Genomic DNA, 15,325 nt, shown 5'->3' with positions numbered 1-15,325 from the left:
TTTTCACTTTTTCTTTTTGGAAATTTGCTTACAGATTCTTCACTTCCTAAAGCATCTTCAGATTTTATTAATTTGCTTAATGGGTTACTTCAAAAAGACCCTCAGAAAAGGTATGAACAGTTTTTAACGTGAATAATTGTATAATCTTTTTTTCTGACATACTTTTAAAATAGTGTTGTTCTTAATATTTAAATAACTATTCAAATTACTTTGTTTTTAAGAAGTCTGACTTTGGATTGTGTTTTCTCACTTTATAGGAGTTTTTAATCATGAGTTATTTCTAGTCAGTTCCTCTTTTCATGAATTAAATAGTTGCCAGTGTAGGGGTGTAGCTCCAGGGCCTAGCATGCAGGAGGCCCTGTGTTCCATCACCAGCATCATGTTTAAAAAAAAAAATTGCCTAGTAAGTTGACACATTATTTTCTTATGACTCCCAGACCCAAGGAGTACACTCCTTTCCATTGTAGGTGGCTGAAAGTGTTATAGACTATAGAACTAGGAATGATTCTGTCAAGAGAGTTAATTCTAAGTGACATTTCAATGTGATGTCTTTTATAATAATCCTGTCATAATGAAGATAGCACTGAAAAGGATAATAGGCATATGATGAATTTTTGGAGTTTCAGTGATGGTCAAGAAGTTAGAAATTGTTATAGTACTAGGTCGGGGAGGCTGGGGAGTCTCCTTAGTTTGAAAGTGTGTGTGGGGGCATGGAGCCCAGGGATCCCAGGGCCTTGTGTGTGCTAGGTAAGTGCTGTACCACTGAGCTACATCCCCAGCCCAAGAGCAACTGCTTTTCTGGTTCTGCCACTTGATAGGTGGAGGTTAGGGGGAGGGTTTAGTTAAGTATCTGGGCGCTCTCTTTCTGGGTATAAAATGGGGAATGTTTAGTATAGCATGTAAAATAATTCCCTACTTCTATCAAATATATGAAAAACACTGTAGAAGGAGATGCAAATGCTTCTATAAGCTGTAGGACTAAACCTCTTTTGCTTATATTAGAATACTTTAGGATTGGTGTTATTTTGGTGGCTAACTTTTCAGGCATTTTTTTTTTGTGTGTGTATTGTACCTTTATTTTTTAAATTTATTTTTATGTGGTGCTGAGGATCGAACCCAGGCCCTTGCACGTGCCAGGCAAGTGCTCTACCACTGAGCCACAACCCCAGCCCTCAGGCATTTTTTGATAGGATATAAATATAGATGATTTATACTCAGTGCTCTGTATCTGTAGGTTCTGAATCTATAGATCCAATCAGATGCAAATTGAAAATATTAATTTTAAAATATGTATTAGCTGGGCACCATGGCACATGCCTGTAATCCCAGTGGCTCAGGAGGCTGAGGCAGGATGATTGCAAGTTCAAAGCCAGTCTTAACAACTTAGGGAGGCCCTAAACAACTCTAAATAATGTATAACAAAGGGCTGTGAATGTGGCTCAGTGGTTGAGCATCCTCGGTTCAATCCCCAGTACTGGGGGGAAAAAATTGTGTACTAATCATGTATAGACCTTGTTCTTGTGAGTAGCTCCTAAATAATACAGTATAACTATAGGTACATGACATTTATATTATGTTTGGTATGATAAGTAACCTAGAGAGGATTTAAAGTATAGAAGGGGATGTGTGAAGGTGGTATGCAAATATGTCATTTCATAAGAAATTTGAGTATCCTTGCATTTTGGGGATATGTTGGTGGGATGATCCCAGAATCAATCCCCCAAAGACACTGGGGGACAGCTATATTTAGGATGGTATATCTGCAAATGCCTACATTTATATTATATAATTTTTCTTGTATACTCTTTTTGCTTAAACAATACTACTCCATAACCAACTATTTTCTCTCATGGTATATTATGGAATCTTTTTCCCCATATTAATAAATATATATCTGCTTAGTCATTTAAAGTGGCTGAAGAATGTAGGTGCAATAATATATAATAAAAATAGACATTTAGAGTGCTTCTTGATTTAGAATATTATAATAACTGGACTAGATATCCCTCTGGGTTTTTTGAGAGTGTCCACTTGGGCAATGATCTTTGTATAAATTTCTCAAAGCAGGATTGCGCAGGCTGGGATCAGTTTGGTACACTTGCTACATTTCCGCTGCCAGCGTATGTTAGCAAGCTCCTTGGCTTCATCTACAGTAGGCTTGCTTAAGTTTTTAAGTGTTTGCCAATCTGATGGATTAAAAAAAATCAATTTTCCTTTATTGACCATTTTTATTTCTCTAGTAAATTAGAAGTACCCTTTGCATGGAAAAAAATGTGTACTAATCATGTATAGACCTTGGGGTTGGGATTGGGGTTGTGGCTCAGTGGTAGAGAGCTAGCCTAGCATGTGCAATGCCCTGGGGCTGGGGTTGTGGCTCAGTGGTAGAGAGCTTGCCTAGCATGTGCAATGCCCTGAGTTCGATCCTCAGCACCACATAAAAATAAATAAACCAAAGGTATTGTGTCCAACTACAACTAAAAAATAAATATTTAAAAAAGGACACTTTGTGTAAAAGGATATTATTATATTTAGTTGCAAATTCTTTTGAAATTTTTTACTTTTAATCAAAGTGATTTTTATTTAAATTGATATTTTGAAAAATTTTAAAATTTAAAAAATTCTTTGTTTTTAATTTTCAGTCAGGCTTAACTTTTCTCCATCTAGTGAATTTAAATCAGTAGTAACATTTGATTCTTCAAAATTGAATCTGGGTTTTAGATGAGCCTAAAGTCACTTTAGTGTAAGTGAACAAGCTAGATATGATTTTGTCTCCTGATTAGGGGTGTAGCTGTATATAGTTAAGAAACAGATATTCCTATTTCTGAATAGGAAAGGTTAAATTCCCCAACTAGCAGGATAACTAAAATAATCTTGCTGCTCTTGGGATATAATGGGTGACAGAATTATAGATGGATAATATCTGACATATTTACTTTAAAATCGCAAATTGTTTGACTCCCTTTCTAGACTGGTTGGGACACCTGAAATATTTTCATCCAGCTCAATGTAATGTGAAACCTGAGACTTGTAATTCCTAGTTTCATTATGTACCACTTAAAGCTTCTGAAATATTTCTTCTGACTTTGTTGTCTAAGAGGTTAATTGAGTTCTGAAATGAAACGGTAAACTATAAAGCAATTTTAAAGGTACATTTGTATGATTTTACAAATTATAAAATCTGATGTTATATATAATTGGGAAATGCCCTGGGAATTCTCTGTGGTAAATCATGCTAAAATGGAGTTTTAATATTTGTTTTATCAAGATTAACTTGGACAGGACTACTGCAGCATTCATTTTGGAAGAATGCTTTCACTAGAGAAGACCAGGAATCCAACATGGAGGGTTTCAGCTTCAGGTAGTGTAAACTTATCTTTGTGCTTGGAGTGTAGTTATTGAACATATGTGCCCCTTACTGTTCTAATGATGCAACATCAGTGACCTGAATTTTTGTGCTTTCATAGAGAAAATACAGCATTTGTATAATTTAGGGTTGCTAATGAGTTTAGTCATATTTTTGTGTTCTTGACTTTGCTCATTTTCAGTTTTATTTTTTATTTCAATCAGTGATGTATTATAATGGTTATCAGTCCTGCTCGCCCAACATACCTGGCTTCCTGCCTTCCAAGTACATGGTAGAAAGCCATTTCCCCTTTTAAGTTAGGTGTGGTCATATGACTTGATTTGGCTGATGTGAGCAGAAGTGATGTTACTTCTGTATAGAAACTTCAAGAACTAGTGTGTGATTGGCCGCGTTTCTTCTTTCTGCTGGTGTAATCTGGAAGGAAAACGTCAACATGAAGTTTCTGTCAGCCTGGCTCTTGAGTAATAGTGATACACTTGGCATTCCTGCCAATCTTCAATGACTGCACATGAGTGAGATGCAAAGTAGTGAGATTCTAAGGCACCCAGATTTGATGTTTGGATATAACCATTGCATCACCTAGCTCATCCTGCCTAATGTACTTCATGTTTATTATAAAATCCTCTTAGTCTTGGACACTTAGCAATTGAGGTGTTTGTAAAAGAGCAATGTGTGAAAAGTAGCTGAATAGGGAGAAAGTCTTACTTGACTAGCTTCTCCCATCCCCAACTCATTTGCTGGTGAAGGATTGTCTGCTTATTTTTAATCTTGGCAGATTTAATATACTGTGCAGAGAAGTGAGAATTCTACTTATAATTTCTCCCAAACTTGAATTTCTGTGATCAGTCAACTATGTTCTTATTATTGTATTAGGCTCTCTGGAGCCACAGAACTTTGAGTTACAGCTTCCACCTTCCATTTGCTTATAATCTGGCACAGAGTTGGCATTTTAGAAAAGAAGAAAGGTGCATCAGCAGAGTGGGCTCTGGTTTTTGTTAGTGTCAGCAAGACTAGGGCACCTCTGATCCTTAGTTCATCATTTCTGAAACGAGTGGAGTTATTACTTTACCCAGAGAGTTGTAGAGGGAGAAATGAGAGACTGAAAAATGAAAACACTTTGAAAAATAAAGACTATAATAATAGCTACTATTAATTTTCTGCTATATCTTAGCATCCTTTTTTGTACATTGGATGGATATTTAGATCTGACTTAAAGAAATGAACTAATGTAACTTATTGTTAAGTATGTTTTGTTTCTTTGCATCTATTTAGAAAAGTTTGCTAATCAAGCAATGAAAGATTTTTATGTTAATTACGAGTTTCTTACATAGCCAATCATGTCCTCTGCAAATAATGGTAGTTTTATTTCTTCCTTTTGGATTTTCATACCTTATTGCATTTGCTAGAACTTTTCCAGTGAGAGATTAAATCAGGAATGATGAAAGTGGAAATCCTTGGTTGGTTTCTGGGGTTAGGGTGAAAGCATTCTGTCTTTTCCCTGATAGGTACGATGTTAGCTGGAGGTTTTTCAAATTGCCCTTTTTCAGTTTAAATGTAATGCACTGCTTTTTCTGTGTAATTTCATGTGATCATATGGCTTTTTTTTTTTTTTTTTTTGAGGCTCTTGCTGTGATGGATTAGATTAGTTGGTCTTCAAATATCCAGCCAGTCTTGTCCTTCCAGAGTAGACCCCTTAGTCATGGTATATTGTAGTTTTTATGTCTTGCTGGATGTCTTTGGATTTAAGAGGTGGGAAGGAGGAAGCAGAGTAAGAGGGATTTGCCCCATTTTCGTGGGGTCCTAGCTCTCCAAGGGTTCCTCTTTTTTCCTTAGCATTCCAGGCACTGGCCAGCATCTGCTTTTGTCCCCAATAAGCTGTTGCAGTATTACCTGGAGGCTGGGTAGGACACAAGGGGAAAAGAGAAAACACAAGAGGGGATTTCCTCTGCCGCCTTCTTAGGAATTCCCTTTTCTGTTCCTTGGAACAGAGATAGAGGGCTTTTCTTTGTACCTTGCTGCCTTCAAGTCCACGCCAGGCAACTGAAAAGGAAAAATAATGGGAAATTCATTGTTGGGTTTAGTTACTGCTTTAGTGTTATCTTAGTCTGCTTGCTACCATTCATTTTTCAGGGAAAGGGTTATAGACATCTGGGTATGACACTTTGTATATAGAAACTGCTCATTTTAACTATCTGGTGAAAAATATTGCTTTTTCTAACTATGACTTTCCAAATGTCATGCGTAATTTAATTACTTTTTTCAACCTTGTGCTCTACACATAAAACTGTAGAGTTTGAATAAGTTTGTGTTGATTTTTCTCCTCTTGATTGACAGAAATGTGATCGAGTGTTCAGAACCACAAGATTCCAAGGAGTTTTTGCAGAGCCCTCAGAATGGACAATCGAAGGGGCAGAAGGGTAGCCAAAGGCTAAGCCAATCTTTCAGACTTGGTGAGCTTTCATTCCAGTACATTCATATTGCTTTGGATTCTGTTTTCCTAATTTCAGTCTTAGCTTTATTTTCAAATCTCTGTTCTTTACTCATGATACTTTTATTTCTTTTGGATGATACCTTGTTTTTCTGTTTTAGAAAATCCAACTGAGTTGCGGCCGAAGAATACTGTTGGGGGTCAATTGAATGAATCCATATTTCTTCTTAGGTATGTGAAGTCCCAAAACAAGGAATCAGTGACAGATAAGTTTTCTTAAAGCACTTTTAAGAAAAAGTGCTTAAGTAACATGGTTTGCTGGCAAACCATGTTACACAGAGATGAAGAACACCGATATTAATTCCAGATTCCACTCTTCACTCTCCATTTTCAAGGTTGTAGTTAAGTGATGGCCAGGAATCTAGATTTTGCTATGAATTTTAAAAAATGCTTTTCCTATTTGTAAGATCAAAGCCTTTTCATTTTGTATTTTAACTTCAAATAAAAATGAATTTAAATTTTCAGAAGTCAAGCTATTTTATTTTTTTTTGGTGATACTGGGAATTGAATATAGGGGCCCTTTATTGAAATACAGCTAAATATTTTTCCATCCTTTGTAGAATCTTTGACTTATTATGTTAATCCTGCCTGTACTGGCGGACATTTAAAAAATTATAAAATGAATAAGTTTCTAGCTTTAAAAAAAAAAAAAAAAGAAACAACAAAAAGCTATAGCACAGAAGCTGCAAGTGAAAGAAATAATAAATTATCCAGAAATTGCTTTAATAACAGTTACAAAAATTATAGCATATAAACACAAATTAGAGTTTAAAATTTTGGTGAGATCATATGTAACCATCACGTTCTACCAGTTTTCATGGTATGTGCGTTCCCCCTCCCACCCCCCAGAAAATACTAAGCAGCAGATAAATTTTGTGAAATCTGAATAATGTTGAATTGTGTGTATTTTCCAGTTCTCGTCCTACTCCAAGAACTAGCACTGCAGTGGGATTGAGTCCTGGTGAGGATATGACTCACAACTCACCCCAGAAGACCTCTCCTTTGACCAAGGTGAGCAGTGACAGAATGTTTTCTATATAAGATATAGAAGCTCAGAAAAAAATAATTGCAAATTGATATTTGAACTGTGTTCATAATTGCAAGGATTATAATAGTTATTTTCTGTGATCATTTTTTTTTCCTAGTAGCTACTCTAAAGGAAATATCCCATTTTGTTGCTTCTTAGTTGTTGTTCTGGTAATGGCTTTGTGTGTGCATGTGTGGGGGGTGGTAGTGAGGATTGAACTGAGGGTGCTCTACCAGGACCTATATCCCCAGCCATTTTTATTTTGAAAGAAGGTCTTGCAGATTTCCCAGGCTGGCTGTGAACTTGGGATCCTCCTGCCTCAGCCTTCCTAATTGCTGGGTTTACAGGCAGGAACCACCCTTGGTAGCAGCTTTATTGAGATAAAATTGACCTGGGATAAAAGTAACCCATGTCAAGGGTACAAATCAGCGTCTTTAAGCGTATTCGTAGTTATTCAACCATTACCCCAGTGAATTTTAAGAACTGTTTCATCATCCCATGAAGAAATCCTGTAGCAATCCTCCCCCACTTCTTCCCCTCTCTTATCCTAGGACATCACTTATGTACCTTTTTTCTAAACTTATTATTCTGGCATTTCATATAAATGGGATCATACAATATGTGGTCTTTTATGACTATTTTCCCCCTCACTTATTAATAGGGTATTTTCCCAGATCTGTCCAAGTTGTAATATGAGTACTATATTCCCTTTAATTCTCAAAAAAATTCTGTTGTATATATACCACATCTTTTTTTTCCCCATTCACCAGTTTAATAGACACTTGAATTGTTTCTATCATTTGGCTATAATAAAAGTGCATTTTTAGCAGGCTGAGGTTGTGGCTCAGTGAAAGAACGCTTGCCTAGCATGTGTGAGGCACTGGGTTCGATTCTGAGCACTGCATATAAATAAATAGAATAAAATAAAGGTCCATCAACAACAATATGTATAAAAGATTTAAAAAAATGCATCTAAACATTTGTGTACAGTTTTTGTGAGGGTGTGTATTTTCATTTCTTTTGGGTATATACTGAGGAGTGTAATTGCTATGTCATAGAAACACCTTGTTTTAACTTTTTGAGGAACTTTCAAACTGACTTTCAAGAGTACTGTTGGACCATTTTACAGTCTCAAAAGCAGTGTATTAGGTTTCCAATTTTTACATATCCTCAGCAACATCTGTTTTTTGTTTTTTTTTTAAATGTGGTAGGGGCTGGGAATGTAGTTCAATGATGGAGTGCTTACCTAGAATGCTCAAGGCCCTCGGTTCAACCCACAGTACTATGAAAAAAGAGTTGTAAAAATATACATTACATTTATTTTACTATTTTAATTATGTCTAAGTGCAGTTAAATGGCATTATTTTCAAATTTTTGTACAATCATCCTCACCATCCATCTCTACAATGTTTTCATTATCTCAAATTCTACCCAGTGAACCCCCAAATCTCTGCCTTCAGGGTTCATCCATGTTATAGCATGAGCCAGAATTTCATTCCCTTTTAAGGGTGAGTAATATTCCCTTGTATGCATTTACCACATTTTACTTAGTCTTCATTTGTTAATGGACACTTGAGTGATTCCACCTTCTGGCTATTGTGACTAATGCTATGCTGGTTTTTTTTTTGATTATAATAATCCCAGTAGGTGTGAAATTCCGTATCATTGTAGTTTTGATCTGTGTCTTTTTTTTTTTTTTTTTCATTTTATTTATTTATACTAAGGATTGAAACCAGGGGTGCTTAAATCCTGAGCCACATCCCCAGCCAGCCCTGTTTATATTTTTGAGTCTGGCCTCTAATTTGCAGTTTCCTGCCTCAGCCTCCTAAATTGCTAGGATTAAGGGCATGCGTCACTGAGCCCGGGAGGCTGCACATCTTTCTTGATTTCATCCCTCCCACTGGTTCCACCACCTGGACCACAGTGCCATAAGCTCCTTCTGATTTTGCCATATAGGAGGATCAGGACGGAATGCAACTAGAAGCCAAAATTTTGAACTTCTAGGACTTTGGCTAAATTGTCCTTTTTCCTTCTCTGGAAAATTAGGGGCCCTGTATTTCACGTCTCTTCTTAGTTTTAAGACCAGAGGTCGCTCCCGATCAGCACACTTAACTTTGTTTTCTTGAGCTCTTTTCACTCCCTTCAGGGCACAGCCTCTCGTGGTCTGATTTGTGTATTCTTGATAGTGATGTTGAGAATATTTTCATGTGGTCATTGTCCACTCATCTATCTTCTTAAGAGAAATGTGTATTCCAATCCTTTGATCATTTTTTATTGGGTTATTTATGTTTATTATTGAGTCATAATTGTTGACATATTCTAGATGTGTGATTTGTAAACTTTTTGCCCATTCTGTAGATTGTCTTTTCACTTTCTTGATGGTATCTTTGAAGCACAAAAGTTTTTAATTTTGATGTAGTCCAATTAGTCTTTTTTGTGTATTTATTGCTTGTGCTTTAGAGAGCACATCTAAGAAACCATTGCCTCCTCCAGGGTCAGAGAGATTTGTGCTTATGCTGTCTTCTAATATCTTTTTTACATATAGATCTTTGATCCATTGAGTTAATTTTCTTATATGTCAGGAGGTGTGTGTGTTGGGGGGAGTCCAACTTTACTGTTTTGCGTTTGGATGTCACCACCACTTAGTTGAAAGATTCTTTACTTGTGTTGACACCTTTTGGGAGATCAGTTGACAGCATGTGTATAGATTTATTTCTGGACTCTCTTCCAGAAATAATGGAATAATGTTTTTTTGGTTGAATGTGGCAGATGGTTATTGTAGAGAATCATCATTTTACTGAATATTCAAGCAATATTGTATAACTATTTGTGTTTTATGATTTTTAAGCGATACTTTTCATTCAGTTAAAAGTTATAGAAAACTTGAAAAATGTCAGAGAACAAAGAAAATAGAAAAATCACCTAAAATCTCATTACCCAGAGTAAACATTTGTAATTTCAGTTAGATACACACGTGTATTTTCAAAGGAATAGTGTTATAACTTAATTTTTTCATACAATGATTTTGATCTCATTGCAGTTATTGATCACTTAGTAATAACAAATTTGTGCATATATTCAGTTTACCTGTAGGAAATTAATTTTTACATATAAATTTTCTAATTGATCTACCTAACAACTTTTATATTATTTCTAGTAATCCTTCAGTTGATTTCAGCTTCCTGAATGTTCAGTTACAGCATCTACATATAATGATAACTTAGTCACATTTTTTTTCAAGTATCAGCCTCTTTGCTCTGTGGACTAGTTACTTACTAGCAGTTCCTACAAGTGGCCGTCAGCAGGGATGCCCATCCCTTGGCTCTGGTGGTGACTCCACTCCTTTCCTGCTCCCCAGGCTCCCAGGACACCCTCCTCTCCATCAGGCTTTTGTTGTAACTAATCTCCTAACTGATCTCCCTAGGTCTTCCATGCCTTCTTCCAGCCCCTTCTCTGCTAAAGCTGGTGTGATTTTTAAAGAGAACTTTATTAATTACAAATGTTCTCTTTGAGCAGTGTGGGGTATTGTTATAAATGCTCTACACTTATTCTTCACAGTCCTGGAAGGTTTATAGTTTTAGTCTAAGATAAAATAAGGTTTTAAGATTCCATAATTAACAAGTGTCCATGTCAGTCCATCTCCATCTGTCTTGAAAGTTCATGTTTCTTTATTCTTCATATGTTTTTATAGATCTTTTGTCTACAGTTGTCAAGGCCCGTCTTGGTTTCTAGAAACTTTATTAGCTGTTTCTTTATCTATGTCCCTTAGTTTTAGATAATTTCTTTCCTCACTGATTTGGTTTTCTGTTTTATTCAGTTTGTTAGTCCTTGTTTCAGTTGAAGTTCATAATGCCTAGATCCTCTTTTTCCCCTGATGTTATAAACTAAGTCATAACACTGGGAATAAGAGTTCTAGTTAAGTAGAGCACAAAGAAACACCTCAGAGGAACTGATGGTGAACATCTGCTTATCCATTTTCCTTATTTATCAACTCTACTTTAGGTTTTTAAATATATTGATGTTTAACACCTTGGGCTGAAATACTGATTTGCTACCAAACTATAATTTTAGTTTCGTATTGAATATTCATAAAACAAATAATTAGCATTTTGTGAAAGATAAAGCCATGCTAGTAATCAAAACCAGTTCACTGCCTCACAGTTTAGAATATCCCACTATAGGAGGTCTATCTCCTAGTCCTAACCAGCCTTGGTGGCAAGGATTCCCTGACATGAACAAACCAAGCCTTGTGTTTTCCATCTGTAAATGAGAATAATAATACACACAATTCAGGACTTTTGTGAAGATTGGTTGAAAATGTGACAGTGCTACGAATAGCAATTAAGATCCATTGATACCAAAGACCTTTCACAATGATGTCTTCCTCAGCATCTTGTTAGGTCTCCTAAGCTTTTTATCAGTCATAGAAACAAAGTGTAATTTTTATTCTTATTTCAGGTGACAAGTGGACACCTGAGCCAGGAGGCCCTGGAATCCCAGATGAGAGCACTAATCTACACAGACTCAGATCTTATTGTCACCCCAATTATCGACAACCCCAAGGTGCGGAAAGATGTGTAACCACCAAGGGCTGGGTTTTAGGCTTCACTGAGGGCTGGAATTGGTGATGTTTTCATTCAGAATATTCTTTGCTATTCCTCTTGTCTGCTTCTTTCATTTGAGCGACTACGTCTGCCTTTCCAGCTCCCACCTGGTCTGCAACTCTCTCCTTCACTTCTACCTCACTGGAGTGGTGAGTTTTCTCCTCACTGTTTTGTTTTGTTTTTTAAATATTTATTTTTCAGTTTTAGGTGGACACAATATCTTTATTTTTATGTAGTGCTGAGGATCGAGCCCAGTGCCTCACGTGTGCTAAGCGAGGACTCTACCACTTGAGCCACAACCCCAACCCTTCTCCTCCTCCTCCTCCACTGTTTTTGATGTTGCAGCTCTGCCTCGTTACTGCAGTCTTGACATGTGGGGGTTGGCTGCAGCCCTCTACACCGCAGACCTTAGCTCTCAGTCCCTTTCTTTCTCTATCCATACGTCCTTGATTCACTCCAAATATCCTGGTTGCTGAGGTATTAAAAGGTGGCCATGGGTCAGTGAGTGGTGCTAACCAGGCTGAGGCTGAAGGTGAGCGGGTCATACAGAGACCCCTTTCTCTCGAAGGCTGTCAAGCTGCAGAGCAGATGTGGGAGCAACAGCCAGAGTGTAGGGAGTCATGGTTCACAGTGCACTTCTAACCCAGAGTGAGCTTTGTTTCTTCATGTGTTTTTGGATGTAATATTATGTTACTAAGGTGTGAATAATCACCTTTAAAATAATTACTTTCTTTGTACTGCTGTTTTTTATTATTTTTTTTAATCCAGACCCCCCAACACATTTCACACTTTACTTCCTGTTCTAATTTTATGAGTTCACATGTCTGGCAGAGTAACTGTGAATTACACTATATTTGATGGGTAATGGAGCATTTCCCTCAGTGAACTTTCTATCAAACTATTTGATTATATTGGACCATGTTCTTTTTCTTTGGTTTTATAACCCGACTTTTAGGACCAATTTTAGATATCTAGGAAAGGTTCAAAATTATAGTGGAGCTCTTGGGTATCAAAAGGCATTCAGCTTCTCCTGGTGTGAGTCATCTTATAGGACCACAGTACTATAGCAAATCCAGGAATTAAAGATTGAAACAGTGCTGTCAACTACCAGATTTATTTGCTTTTTTTCCCACTGTGCCATTAATGCCCCTTTTCTGTTCTAGGTTTGTGAATTACAGTTATTAATGTCTCCTATGATCTGTCCTTGTTTTTTATGGCCTTGTGATACTTTCTCAGTCTTTCATGACTTTTGCGCTTTGAAGAGTAACTGGCTAGGTATTTTGTAGAATGTTCTCAGTTTGGGTTTAAGGATTTCTCATGATTAGAATTTAAAGTGAGACCAGGAGATTATACATTTTTCTCAAAAGAGTATTACCAGTAAAGGGTTTTAAAATGCTATATGTAGAGGTTATGGAGAAGTTAAACATAGAAATAGCGAAATTTTCAATGAAAAACCTCAAGGTGAGTACCCCAGCTGTTCTGAAGTCATGGATCCAGCTATGTGGTTTCTTCACTTTTCTCTTTATGCTGTTCCATCTGCCTGGAATGGTTCTTCTCTAATACGTGAGGTCCTACTTGGCCTTCCAGAACACAACCTGCCTTCCACCTCTTTCATCAACCCTGTCCTGACTACATCAGCCTAGAAGTTTTTGGTCTGTTCTCTAAATTACATTTAAAAAATTTCTCTGAAATGTTTTGTTTATAATTATGTCCTGCATGTTTTGATTTGCTAAATATTTTGTATTGTATTTGTAGTTTAACAAATGTTTATCTCATGTTCCGACAAGAATATTGGCTTCCTGACAATAGGATCATGTCTTTTATTTTGTACCCACCTTAGTGCTTAGAATAGTCTCTCACTCTGGTAGATACCCAGTAAATATTTGTCAAATGCTGACATTTCTAACCTAGACAAATTAGTTGAAGAGTAATCCAAGGTAGGGCAAATCTTTTTTGTGAAGGTATATTTTATTGCAGATATCGGTTGAAATGATTTTTAAAAATAAATTGTTTATATTTTAATCTGAAATAGCACTGTTGAATTCTTTTTCTTTTTTATGATAAATTTTACAGCATTTGTTTTCCTCATTGATTTATATTTTGTAGGAAACATTTTAGGGGAGACACGTTTGTCTCAGAATCTCAAAATGCATCTTAAAAGATTTTTTATTTTTTTCTTATAACCACAGATTTTGAAGCAACCGCCAGTTAAATTTGATCCAAAAATATTGCATCTACCAGCACATTCAGGTAGGCTCATAAATGGCTTATCAAACATTCAAACTTTTGAATTCAGATTCAAATATAAAATTTATATGCAAATAAAATTTGTGTAGGAATAAATAAATTTCTATTGTCTTGCTATTTGGCTATGTCTTCAGGGCAGTGTTATGCAAATCATAAACCATCTGCAATCCATTCCTGCCAACTTTTGATGTTCCTCAGCTGGCTCTGTCTGTCCTGCACTCTTGTCGATGCGTTTTCCTATTCAGTGAATGGAGAGTCTTCTCCTTCCCTTCCCTTGGAGAGCTAGTAGAATTTCTTTTTTTTTTTTTTTTTTTGGGGGGGGGGCACAGTGCTGGGGATTGAACCCAGGGCCTTGGTGTTTGAGGCAAGCACTCTACCAACCAAGCTCTATCCCCAGGCTATTTTTGAACTTGAAGTCTCAAGTGATCTTCCTGCCTCAGCTTCCCAAGTAGCTAAAACTACAGATAATTGCTACCACACCAGCTAGTACTTTATTTTACATTTTTGGTGTTGTTAGTCTGGAGTTAGTCTGGACTGAACTCTCCAAGTTTTATTCCAAGATAATGTCTATTTTAATAAGTGTTATTATCCTATTTTTTTTAATTTATTTTTTTATTGGTTGTTCAAAACATTACAAAGCTCTTGACATATCATATTTCATACAATAGATTCAAGTTGGTTATGAACTCCCAATTTTACCCCAAATACAGATTGCAGAATCACATCGATTACACATCCACATTTTTACATAATGCCCTATTAGTAACTGTTGTATTCTGCTACCTTTACTATCCTCTACTATCCCCCCTCCCTCCCCTCCCATCTTCTCTCACTACCCCATCCACTGTAATTCATTTCTCTCCTTGTTTATTTTCCCATTCCCCTCACAACCTCTTATATGTAATTTTGTATAACAATGAGGGTCTCCCTCCATTACCATGCAATTTCCCTTTCTCTCCCTTTCCATCCCACCTCATGTATCTGTTTAATGTTAATCTTTTCTTCCTGCTCTTCCTCCCTGCTCTGTTCTTAGTTGCTCTCCTTATATCAAAGAAGACATTTGGTATTTGTTTTTTAGGGATTGGCTAGCTTCACTAAGCATGATCTGCTCTAGTGCCATCCATTTCCCTGCAAATTCTATGATTTTGTCATTTTTTAGTGCTGCGTAGTACTCCATGGTGTATAAATGCCACATTTTTTTTATCCATTCATCTATTGAAGGGCATCTGGGTTGGTTCCACAGTCTAGCAATTGTGAATTGTGCTGCTATGAACATCGATGTAGCAGTATCCCTGTAGTACGCTCTTTTAAGGTCTTCAGGGAATAGTCCAAGAAGGGCAATAGCTGGGTCAAATGGTGGTTCCATTCCCAGCTTTCCCAGGAATCTCCATACTGCTTTCCAGATTGGCCGCACCAATTTGCAGTCCCACCAGCAATGTACAAGAGTACCCTTTTCCCCACATCCTCTCCAGCACTTGTTGTTTGACTTCATAATGGCTGCCAATCTTACTGGAGTGAGATGGTATCTTAGGGTGGTTTTGATTTGCATTTCTTTGACTGCTAGAGATGGTGAGCATTTTTTCATGTACTTGTTG

At 36.7% G+C, this 15,325-nt stretch overlaps 1 protein-coding gene across 1 annotated transcript in view; it reads left to right on the top strand.

The window, feature by feature from the left end:
* Ulk4 (unc-51 like kinase 4) overlaps positions 1-15,325 on the top strand; it is a 516,944-nt gene that overhangs the window by 31,912 nt on the left and 469,707 nt on the right. Inside the window, exons 9-15 of the mRNA XM_071600065.1 lie at positions 35-110; positions 3,266-3,358; positions 5,699-5,814; positions 5,954-6,023; positions 6,767-6,863; positions 11,338-11,442; positions 13,673-13,733. Coding sequence (XP_071456166.1) covers positions 35-110; positions 3,266-3,358; positions 5,699-5,814; positions 5,954-6,023; positions 6,767-6,863; positions 11,338-11,442; positions 13,673-13,733 — 618 coding nt within the window. The remainder of the gene's footprint in view (positions 1-34; positions 111-3,265; positions 3,359-5,698; positions 5,815-5,953; positions 6,024-6,766; positions 6,864-11,337; positions 11,443-13,672; positions 13,734-15,325) is intronic.

Source organism: Marmota flaviventris, chromosome 1 (assembly GCF_047511675.1).
Source record: "Marmota flaviventris isolate mMarFla1 chromosome 1, mMarFla1.hap1, whole genome shotgun sequence".
Taxonomy (NCBI): domain Eukaryota; kingdom Metazoa; phylum Chordata; class Mammalia; order Rodentia; family Sciuridae; genus Marmota; species Marmota flaviventris.
This window is presented reverse-complemented; position numbering and strand designations above follow the sequence as displayed.